Here is an 11,497-nt window from a genome sequence, read left to right on the forward strand (position 1 = left end):
TTGACCTTGTAAATCTGCCTCTTTCCCTCCCTTATCATGGATACTGCATTCTTGAGAGGTTTAAGCACATTAATCCGCACCCACACTCGATGGAAGTTACCCACAAAATCATGAGACGAGGGCTCGGTAAAAAGAACTTCCCCCACCTTGGCAGCGAGCGGAGTACAGATGGGCATATAACTCAGGAACATCATGAATTTGAATCCAAATATCTATCATTTCCAACCTGATCGTCGATGGTTTTGTTATACCATCATACTGGGCCAGGATCACTGCATCTCCTCTGAAGTTCCATGGGCCGCCGTTCATCACCCTCTCCTAATCCCCCAAGCAGGAGAATTGGATTGTGTATAGATTATCCTCCAAGGCCTTGAACTTTACTTCCCGCGCGACATCCCACGCCGAACGCATGTTCCTGTAGAACCAGGTCTGACTGTATGTTTTTGTGGTGTTGACCTTGGCTATGGCGATCCATCTAGGTTCTTCAGGAGAAGCTACTTGCTCATCATACACCACATCATCCAGGTCTTCCTCTGTCAACCCAAGTTCCTTCATCATCTGCTCGACGTCGCCGATCCCTGTGGAGCTCAAAGCCCCCGATGCTATTAGATCTCTAACCCGAAAAAACTGATCGGGTTGTCTGCGGAAACCCTAGAACCACCGTTCGCCGGCCTGACGCAGAGTGGATCGGCGAGGGGCGCCGATCTCTTGGATCTCTGAGTAGGTAGACGGAAGAGCCGACGGTAGGGGAGGAAAATGCTCCACGACAGCGTAGTCGCCTCCGGGAGAAACATGGCGTAACCCGCTCGAGGAAAAAAAAAAAAGGAAGAACGTACTAGTAGTAGCTTTTTTTTTAGAGCTACGTGTGACAAATATAATGGACCAAAGAAACCAGGGACACGCCACCCGCAGCATCAGGCCCAATTCGTGGCACCGGCCCGGGTGCCGCATATTGCCTATACCCCCCTCCTCAACTCTTCCCCGCTATAGATCTGGACCGCAAGTGTGAACACGTGCCGACCGATCTCCCGCACGCCCCGCTAATGAGTCTATCTCTCTCTCCACTTCCCGCTCCGTCCCATCCCATTCCATAAAGCCAAAGCTGCGAAGAGTCTTGCCCTGGAAGCTTCCACGCCTAGCACCAAATCAACTAGTGAATCGCTTCTAGGGTTTACTAGGGTTTACTCAGGGCGAGGTTGCGCCGCCGCATTGTCCTAGTTGGCGGGGGCGGCGGCCGTCACCGTACGGACGGGTTAGTTCCGCGAAGCATGGAGCAGCTTGGGATGTCCCGTATGAGTACGTGCGGACTTTATAGGCCCGATCTGTTGAACGTTCCGTTCCCCTTCTACATTTCGTGCCCCGATCTGTTGATGTTCCGTTTCCCTTTTGTATTTCGTGCTCCGATTCGTTGAGTAGACTCTCTAATGGCGGGTTGTTGGTTCCCTTTTTCATCCAGGTGTGGGGAAGACGGAAGCACTGAAGCGGTCAATGGAGTTGTCCACCTTCATGGACACCAACCGGCCCATACGTGAGAACTCATTAACCTTGTTTCGGAACCCTCACGAAATGCCCTCTGTTATGTGCTATAGTTTAGTTTTTGTTAGGAGTCTTCCCGTCCAATCGTTAGTTCATATTGTGATTTTGAAAGGCCTCAAGCTTCCCTGATTCTTTAGTGTTTTAATGTTAAATCACTGCTCATGATCATGCGAAATTGTGAAAAATCCAAGTACTTTTCTTGTGTCTTGACTCCATTTGCAATTCCGTTTTGAAGAGATAATGGATGGCTTAACGGAGTATAGCGATTCAACGGGCTCTGTGAAGATGGATGGCTTTGGACCATTTCTAGAGGCAGCAATCAGGGAGAAGGCAGATATATCAAATTGCTTCATGGAGCAGATCATGTCTGGTATGTGCATTGTTACTCAAGTCATGGATTGAATGTATATTGTGTGAGGACTGCTTGGCAGAGTTCTTCGCCTGGGCTTTAGATAGGTTACATTCCTGTGTGTTTGTGTTCCTTTATTTAGGCCCTGTGCGAGACTTTAAATACTGTACTTTGTTGCTGCGATGCAGCTGTAATAATTCTGTTTCAGTTACTTGGGCTGCAGTGGAGAGCTGTGAAACGTTATCAGTGTGTTGCCTTCTCCCTTTTTGTTTGTGTTCTTTCTCTCTTTGATTAAAAAAAAAGTATATTGTGTGGGCTCATTGTATGCTGTAATAACTGCTTTCTCCCTCATTGTATGCTGAGTTATTTGCTTGTTTCCAACAGGCATGTCACCTTTAACAGTGGCTGTGAATTATTTGCTTAACAAAGGCACCAATCCGAATAATGAAGACAATATCGGGTTTACTCCTATCCATTATGCTGTGAAGGAAGGTATTTTCAGCACCCATTCACATTTGTATATCGCCTACTTTGTTTCGGCAGAAATGTTTTTGCCAGTTATTACCCATTTTATTCTGTTGAGATCCTGCTTGACTTGGTTACTAATAGCATAGTTTCATCCGTTTGCTTTGTACTCGAAGCATAATAGCATAGTTAAAAAAGTCACGCCTTAAGCTTTAGGTCGTAGCCATACGCCTAGCACTTAATCGCACATAATTGTGCTTACGCGTGTGCTTTGGTCAGAGAAGCACAAAGTGGTGGCAAAGCGCACAATTAACGCCTAGCATTTTTTTTGAAAGGAACAATTGTTATTCCATTACATAGACCTGCTGGTTAAATCACTAGCTACATAGTTCATTACAACTTCAGGAAACTGGTCTAACCAGATTTTATAACTGTCATTTCGTAAGCTAGCTCCATGTGCAGCTAAGCGCTGCATTATTACAAGACCTAAAGCATACATAAAGTTTTACATTCTCAAAGGCCACTCAGTTGAAATTCTAGCATTTTTTTAAACTTTACATGATAGTACGTTACACCTGAGTGCCGACACTTGCAGTGTCCCTCTTGGAATCATTTTACCTCTGTGTGTTTTATACTTTCTAATATGACGTGTAATGCAGCTGTGCATTTTGCTTGTTTGTGCTCGAAGCCTGAACTGTAATACATTACTTCATTTAATTTCACAGTATAGTTTTTGGTTCATTTTTTCCTCAAATAAGAATGTCTAAAACAACTACTATTCACTGTAATTTAATGCCACTTCATACTTTCCATTTTCCCTAGAGAATGATGGATTGGTGCGATTGTTACTATCCAAAGGAGCTAGTGCTGATATATCTTCTCGTGAAGGGACGCCGCTACACATGGCTGTGTCCCTTGGGAATCTGGACATTCTTAAGACTTTATTGCAGCACAATGCTGATGTAAGAAATTTGTTTTTTATGTTTTGATATTTGTAGAATTACTTTGTTTTTTCACGTGAAGTAACTTTGTTCGCAAAATACCTGTAGCCGAACAGGGTTTGTTCAGATTTAGGAACACCGATGACTGCCGCGGCTCTCTTTGCTGATACTAAATGTGCAGCTCCTGGAAAAATTTCTGAGTCCGTTGCTTTAGAGTGCATGAAGCTACTTTTCAAGGTCTGGTAACCATCATCCTTTTTTCTACCTTGACTGCTGCATAAATGCAGTTTGGATTTAGTTTTACTAAATTCCTGAGCTGTAAGTTTAAAATACTAAATTATAAATATCCAGACTCATCCATTTACTACCTTGGTTGCCCCTACAGGCTGGTGCTGATCTCAACTTTTCAACTCCTGATACTCCATTAGTTATAGCAGCCAGCAAAGGCTTGTCTAAATGTGTCAAGTACTTGTTGGAGGTCGGTGCAGATGCCAATATTTCAATAAACATTGTAAGCTCTTGAAATTTGCTACTTGCTTTTCTTACTTGATTCATACTCCCTCCGTCCCAAAATAAGTGACTCAACTTTGTACTAGCTTTAGTACAAAGTTGAGTCACTTATTTTGGGACGGAGGGAGTATTATCTATGGCACTTCTGTACTGTTGGAGCACACGCATTAATTATTTAATTATTGATGATGCTTTAATGTATCATACTTCTTCTGTTGACACATCTTGTGATATGTAACTGTCTTCTATCTTTTTGTACATAACAGGGAACTATGACACCGATAGAGATAGCTGCAGATTCTGGAAGAAGAGATCTGATGGAGATTCTATTTCCATACACTTCACCTATTCCATCTGTGTCAAACTGGAGCGTTGATGGAATCATTATAAACGCACAATTAAGACACTTGAAGGGGAAGGTACAATTCCAATTTGAATATCATTTGTTTTGATGTTTCAGTTTGTAGAGCCTTGTGTTTATCCTATTTCTGAGATATGTAAAATAAGATGCATGTCATTCATTTGTCAGGGTGATGTTCTTTTTTCACAAAATCCGCCTTGGAGCTAAATATTAAATATGCAAAAATAGAAGTGTGGTTTTATTATGGCAAATAAAATCAGGAGGTCCTAAACACATTATTGTGAAACTGTGGTCAAATGGTCAATAGGGAACCAAATACTCCCTCCGTGCCAAAATTCTTGTCTTAGATTTGTCCAGATACGGATGTATCTAGTCACATTTTAGTGTTAGATACATCCGTATCTAGACAAATCTAAGACAAGAATTTTGGGGTGGAGGTAATACAAAATATAAACCCAGTCTCACTAACAGGTCGCATGGAGCAGACCATAAATAGGTTGCTCCATGGAGATAACATTATGATATTACTCACTGCAAGTTAGTCAAGTATGTTTTCACTTCCTCTAAAAAAAAAGAGTGTTTTTATTATAATCACCTCCACATGCACTTTGCATTGTAGATGCCTTTTAAGTTTTAAATCAAGCTTCTCCATGTTTCTTTACTTTACATGTTTCGTATGTATTAACATGCGTTAATCATCATGATTCAGCATAAGCAAATTGATAAAGATAGCAAGGTTAAGGGGAAAGAGGGTGCTGGCGCATTAAAAAAGTCCCGTTTCAAGGTATATCTTGCACATCTACCGTCATACCTTCCAACCTAGAGCTCTGTTTGTTCCATATTTGTGGCACATAATTTCCTATTTGGCATGATCTATACTTTCAGATTTAGCACTCTAATTCTGGGATGACAGATTCTGCTTACATTTGGTTTGATGCAGGAAATCACACTGGATCCTGCAGATGCAATGATGTATTCACAAAGGAGCCTTCGCACTGTAATGAGTAGTGAAGCACAGGCTTCTACTGATTGTGTAAGGCTGCGACCTAATTGGCGAAATGGTAACTACTGTGCTCAAACTTTTCTGTTCAACTTATGCCCCTAGTTTGTATTTATAGTTTTATACTGCACATTTACTAGTTTGTGATGCATGATAATACATCATATGAAACACCTATATAAAGTGGTAGGTTGAATATTTTCAACAATTTGTGGGTTTGTAATGTAATGTAGGCTATTACATTTGATTAATATAATCTTAATTGTACAAAAAATTGTCAGCATACCATACTGATGCTTCTATGTTAGTTTTACTGCCTTTGGGTTCTTTATTTTCTTATATGCAAGGTTTTTTCTGAGGTTAATAGTTACAGAGTGCTTTATTGTTATCAAGAAGCGTTGCTGATTAGCTTTTCCGTATTATGGCTGAATAGATGATCAATCGATCAATCCGAGCAATTCACAAGCTGCAGGCCAAGAGTCTGTGAGCGGCTGTCGGATTTCTGATGAAAAAATTGACAGTAGTTCAACCCTTGGTTGCAGTGAGCAGGCTATTGTAGCCCAACAATTAGTGGACCAAATTGTTCAGGTAACCACTGTATGTTTTGTTCATTTTCGTAGAGAGCTGTTTTCAGTTCTGTTTTGCGTTTTGCAGATCTTTATCAAAGTTCTGGATTATCCATCAGTATCAGTTCAAATGGAGTGCAATACCTCAATTCGAGAAATGGTTTACATTGAACTGGCGAAGCGTCAGATTTGTCTTTCTGATCTCTATGTAAAATGTGATGGGCGGATCATCAGCCCAGAAAGCACACTTATCTTAAGTGTTACTGATTCTACTTATACCATCCTTCCAAGGTTAAGGGGTGGTGCTCCAAGTGACATAAGGTAAATACTTGTGATATGGTTTACATATCTGTTTTCTAATTTGCTGCTTAATACAAGAGTTATTTCTGGTACCTGCCATATAATTTTTTGCACGTTCCTCAAAGATGTTTTGTAATCTGGTGTGTATTGCAGTAATGTTCCAAGTTATCAACATAACTGACTTTAATCATTATTATGAATGTTTCCAGCCAATTTAATGAGTGCATGCATTTTTTGTTGCAGCTTTAGGAATCTATCAGTAGAGAATAGGCCACTCTATAAACTTATAATATCAACTGGTGACAATTTATTTGAGGTTGTTAAATTCAGAGGTAATTGGCCAATTTGGCTTAATGCAGAGTACTGTGTATTGCTGAGTGAATTTGGCCGGAGGATTTACAGGATGCTGTTTGAATTGCTTGAGCACTACCACAGCATGAACCGCTGCCTTGAAGCATTTACAGTTCATGATATTCTGTATCTACCCCGGTTCAAGTGTTTAGAATTTCTCAATGTTGCTCATCATCAGTCAACTAGAGAATTGTATTTCCAGAATCTTAGGGATGTTAGAACTATTCTGGTGAATATGTTATGGTATAATCCATCAAAGTTGTCTCCAAAAAGGGTAGCTGGTTTTCATGAACTCAATCCAACTATCAGCATACTCCCGCATCTGCTTGCGGTTGCAACTAATGAACTGCAAAACACCATAAATAAGAAGGAGGGTGACGCTGGAGTAACAGAGCAGTGGAGGAGACGATTTCTTGTAGATCCAGCAGGCAAGAGCTCTTCTGCGAGATATTGTTTGATATCGGCAGTCGATTTGCACTGTGATTACTTGAGTAACAACAACAGAGGTCCGTTCAATAATTGCTTTGAAGTCCTACAGCATGATTGGACGGCCAGTGTGCAGAAAATCCCACCAATGAAGAAAGTCCTAACTCATAAGATCTGGGACATTGCAAATCAGGTATGCAACTGGTTAAGGCACAAGCACAATAGGAATAAACGAATTTTGCCTGAGAACTGATAACTTATGCAATCTTTCCTCCACCATTGCAGAACTATGTTATCTTCGCCTTCCATCCTCGTCTTACTCGACATGCATGGAAGTTTGGAAGGAACTGGGTAACACACTCTCACGCTGGGGTATACACTATTAAAAACTCCATGTATTGATATTAACCAAAATTAATTGATAAAAACACCTGCCTAATGCTTTTTATCTTTAAAGCTAACCTCCAAGGAAGCAGAGGTTATACTCACCTTCCTATATCAGGAGCTCTTGTCGAAATGCACCAAAACTTTGCTCTGCGACTACACCGACCCAGCCCCGCCTGAAGGTCTGGATGACAACCAAACAAAGATGAAGGAAATACTGTATATGCAGTGATTGTCAGGGTGAGTAACTGGTTCATTGGTACTGTACATTTTAGTTGCAGTAAACTTTTTGAGGTGTACTGTTGTCCTTTTATACGTTCATATGTGATTGCAGTTTTGATGAATGGAGAACTTAACTCACAGAGTACTCCTTTTGTGTGTTTGTTGATTGATGAAGAACTAGTTTTCTATATGTTCATGTGATCTCAGTTTTGGTGAATGGAAAACTTACTCACCCAGTTTTTTCTTTCAGGGGCTCAGGCGTCTCAGGCGAACAGAATGTCTGAAGAGCGTTGCTACACGACAGTCTGTACGTGCCATTTTTGCAGGGCAGTCTGTACGCGCCATTGATAAATGCTGGTGCATGGTGGATTGCTTGGTTGTTCTCGCGTCGGCTGGGAATGTGCCGTGTGTAAAGTGATTTTGATGTCTGAAATATGTAGAGACTAGGGAGAGTGTCTGTAATGCTATCAATTCTGCAGAGTACTGGGCAGAGTTTGCCACGACTTTAAAACCATTTAGTTCTAGTCCATCGACAGTACAGTTAAGACTTCAGTCAATGGCCAATGGTCTGTAATGCTATCAATTCTGGTGCTCATTTTGGGCACGTTTGATATCCATTCATTTTAACAAACACTTGCTTTTAGTCTCTGTCCATTCTACGTATGACACGAAGCAAGCGATTTTAGGATGTAGACACTTTGTGCTGCGGATTTTGATTTAACGTGACGCAGAACGAAAGGCGTTCAAAAATATAGGTCAAAATAATGTATCGAGGCAGATAAAATTCTGCCAACTCCGTCATCATCACCTGGTGCACCACGCTTGTATTCCCACCGCCAGGAGGCTGAGGAGACGAGAGGACTGCCCTAGCTCAGATGATGAAGACCGCAACCTCGCCGTTGCTTCCCATGAACATAAGGAGCTATACCTCGGAGCCAGTCGACGATGACGCCATGAACTCCTCGGGTTCGAAGATTAGAGCCTCTAGCAGACCCCGTAAAAATTCGACCCGCAAAACACGTTCGCGATTTCATGAAGATTGCGTTTGCGGATCGAAAACATGCGCGGCCGAACAGAACCTGTATCTAAACCTGCATAATTTGAAAAAACACTTTCGCGGGAGAAATTGCACAAACATAGTTCATCACATACTACATAATTCATCACATGATCAACAAACTACAAGCATAGTTATACTACATACTACGTTAAACTAGTACTAGAGGGGTCGGATCTGACGGTGGCGTGGTCGCGGCAAATGGACGACGCCGTGGAGGAGCCGGACGCTCAATCCTCCTCGCCGGAGCTGCACAGGTCGACGTACTTCGCCGCCTGCCCCGCGCGGATGCGGCGCCACTCCTCAGCCTTCTCGTTGGCGGCGACGTTGTCGGCGACCGTCTGCCGCCACTCGAGCGCTTCAAGCTCCTCGGCGTGGCGCCAGCGCTCCTCCTCCTCGCGCACGCTCCGCTCGGCGATGGCGGCAGCAACGGCGTCGAAGTCCGTGACGTAGTCCTCGGGCCCGACGACGCCGCGGCGGCCGAGCGGAGCGGGCTCCTCCTTCACCGGGACGAAGGCGAACGGCGCCGGCGGCTCCGGCTCCTCCTCGATGTCTGACCACTCCCTCTTCACAGGGAGAAAGCCCGCGCCGGAGGACGAGGAGGATCCGGCATAGGAAGACCTCGCGGAGGAGAAGGACGCGCGCCGACGGTCGTACTCCTCCGCCTCGCGGCGGTTGAAGCTCGCCGGCGGCGACATCCCGTGGTTGGTCCACCTCCGGGCGCCGCACTTCCTCGCGCCGTCCGACCGGACGCGCCGCTCTCGCTCCGGGTCCCTCTCACGGCCGGATCTGCTGCCGGAGCCGCGTCCGGAGCTCCACATTCGCTCCCACGTGGCGGCTGGAGGCGGGGCGGGTGGTCGCCGGCGGCGAGAAATTGGGAGAGGGAAAAGGAGAATCGGGTGGCTCGCGGCGGCGGGGATAGGGTTTAGACCCGCAAAAGGGTCGCGGAACCGCAGTTATAGTGCTCGGAGCGTGTGGTTTGCGTGCTGCGGCAAAATTTTCTGCGGGCCGGGCGAGTATGCGGGCTGTGTTCTGGCCGGAAAATTAGGCCGAGCCTGCATACTTACCGGAATTTTTGCGGGCCGGGCGTTTTGCAGGGTCTGCTAGAGTTGCTCCTAGGTCGTGCGGTAGCTCGTAGTCCTAGAGGCTGATGGCCGTCTGGTGTGGAGACCTACCGCTGCCGCCTCCGCTATGGGTGATCATGTGCAGGTGCTGCTGCAGGTACGAGTCAGCCGGAGGATCTCGTACCCGTACCCGGTCCTCACCAGTGAACTCAGCGCGTCCGGGCCGCGCGACACCACCGGCCCGATCTTGCTCGACCTCGTGAACAGGGCAAGCGTCTCAGGCATACTACATACAGTCTGCACAAACACAATTTGTTTATGAAGATGTTGTTCTGCACATCATACCGCAATGATTGGATGCCCAGGTTAGAGCCGGACAGCCGGCGATGTGAGGATGATGCCACTAACAAGAACATCTACCTTTGGATCAAGCACAGCCGGAATCATCCTCACAAGACCAACACAATGTTATAGGATGATGCCAAAACAAGAGCACTATAAGATATACGAGTTGTTGCAGCGTCCCCCGCGTTGCTCTGGCTGGGGCGACTCGGGCGGCACTAACCCTAAGCCGGCCGCCGGCCGCTCCTCCCTCTCTCCTCTCCCTTGCCGCTATCGGAGGGGGTCGACGGAACACCGCGCGGCCGTCGGGGAATGTGGCGGCGAGGATCTGTCCATCCTGCCGCGCGTGGGTGGCTTTGGAGTCGAGGTGGTGCGATGGTGCTCTCGGCCAGCGGCAAGGCGGCGGCAGCGGTGCCTGCGGGGCGTGGTGGCCTCGGGGGCACCCGCCCTGGATCTGATGTCGTCCTACTCCATGCCTTACGATCTGGTCGCCGGTGCCACATCCGAGGAAGGGGATGGGAAAGTGTGGAGCCCGGAGAAATCCAAGGCCGGATCTACCGGCCACGACGACGGCGACGCCTGCGGGTGTTGTCCCCTACATTTAGGCGTCGTGAAGGTTCTCCCTTCTGCTTCTGCCTTCCTCCTTTGCTCGTGTACCGGGGTGAAAACCCAAATCCCTTCGGATTGGGCGGCAGCGACGCTCGCGACGTCGTCATCTTCATGGAGGTGTCGCCTGCGGTGAGCATGGGAAGGTGGCGGGCCCGTCTTGGTTGGGTGGCGTTCAGCGACAGTCTCGATCGGGATGTTCCGGGGGAAACCCTAGATCTGGGTCTATCGGATCAGACGATCCCTCCCCGGGGCATCGTTTTGGAGCAACTGCTGGCTGGAGGGGACAAGATGAGGAGCGGTATTACATCTACCGCAAGGCCGATGTCGGATCTTGGTGGCATTGCGCTGCGGAGTTTCAGCGACATGCACGTGTGGATGGATACGTGCCGGATGGTGGCATCGTGGTGACATCGATATCAGGCGTGTCAAGGTGATGCGTTAGTTCTTGCTCTGAAGATGGATCGTTGGAAGACGGTGGCGGTGGCCTCTCAGAGTGCGTCGGACCAGTGTGTGCCCCAGCCCAGCAACGTGGCTTGGTCGGGGCCTCCGGCTTTAGATGTTAATTGGTGTGATGTATGTTTGGTATTCGGCTCGGACATTCGGCAACCCTTCATCAAGTGGATAGGAGTAGCGACATCTGTTGCTAAGATGGTGGCTTCAGACTACCTGATGTATTTCTTTGTAAGGTCTTTGTGAATAATTAGTAAAATGGCTGCATGCATCGCCCAGATGCAAAGGCGGGGGATCATCCTCCTTAAAAAAACGAGTTGCATACATACGCAATAGTGTTGTGTGGAAGTAGACGCCACACCTACACTGGCGTGTGGGGTGGTGCGGGGATGTGTTGTTGTTGCAGCGGGGCGGATCTGGAGAGCCTGATGGCGTTTGGTGCTCGGACGCTGAGGCGGCGGCCCCGAAGCTCTTCTTCAGCGTCGACGGCCATGGTGGCTGTGTCAGCAGCACCATGGCTGTAGCTCGAGGGCGTCGGTTCTCTGCGGTAGTGCGTCCACCTTC

At 46.6% G+C, this 11,497-nt stretch overlaps 1 protein-coding gene across 2 annotated transcripts; it reads left to right on the forward strand.

The window, feature by feature from the left end:
• Positions 1–1,032: 1,032 nt before the first annotated feature.
• Positions 1,033–8,044, forward strand: LOC123095919 (uncharacterized). Of its 2 annotated transcripts, none has more exons than XM_044517489.1 (16): positions 1,033–1,296; positions 1,457–1,528; positions 1,772–1,906; positions 2,270–2,377; positions 3,173–3,312; positions 3,400–3,528; positions 3,677–3,802; positions 4,068–4,220; positions 4,872–4,946; positions 5,103–5,223; positions 5,596–5,750; positions 5,817–6,049; positions 6,272–6,998; positions 7,091–7,177; positions 7,308–7,429; positions 7,662–8,044. In XM_044517489.1, the coding sequence occupies exons 1-15, from the start codon at positions 1,269–1,271 to the stop codon at positions 7,419–7,421; spliced, it is 2,403 nt and encodes an 800-aa protein (XP_044373424.1). In that variant the 5' UTR covers positions 1,033–1,268; the 3' UTR covers positions 7,422–7,429; positions 7,662–8,044. The 2 variants fall into 2 exon arrangements, with proteins under 2 accessions (XP_044373424.1, XP_044373423.1); XM_044517488.1 differs by having other exon boundaries at positions 1,037–1,296; positions 7,263–7,429.
• Positions 8,045–11,497: the final 3,453 nt, after the last annotated feature.

This window comes from Triticum aestivum, chromosome 4D (assembly GCF_018294505.1).
Source record: "Triticum aestivum cultivar Chinese Spring chromosome 4D, IWGSC CS RefSeq v2.1, whole genome shotgun sequence".
Classification (NCBI taxonomy): Eukaryota; Viridiplantae; Streptophyta; class Magnoliopsida; order Poales; family Poaceae; genus Triticum; species Triticum aestivum.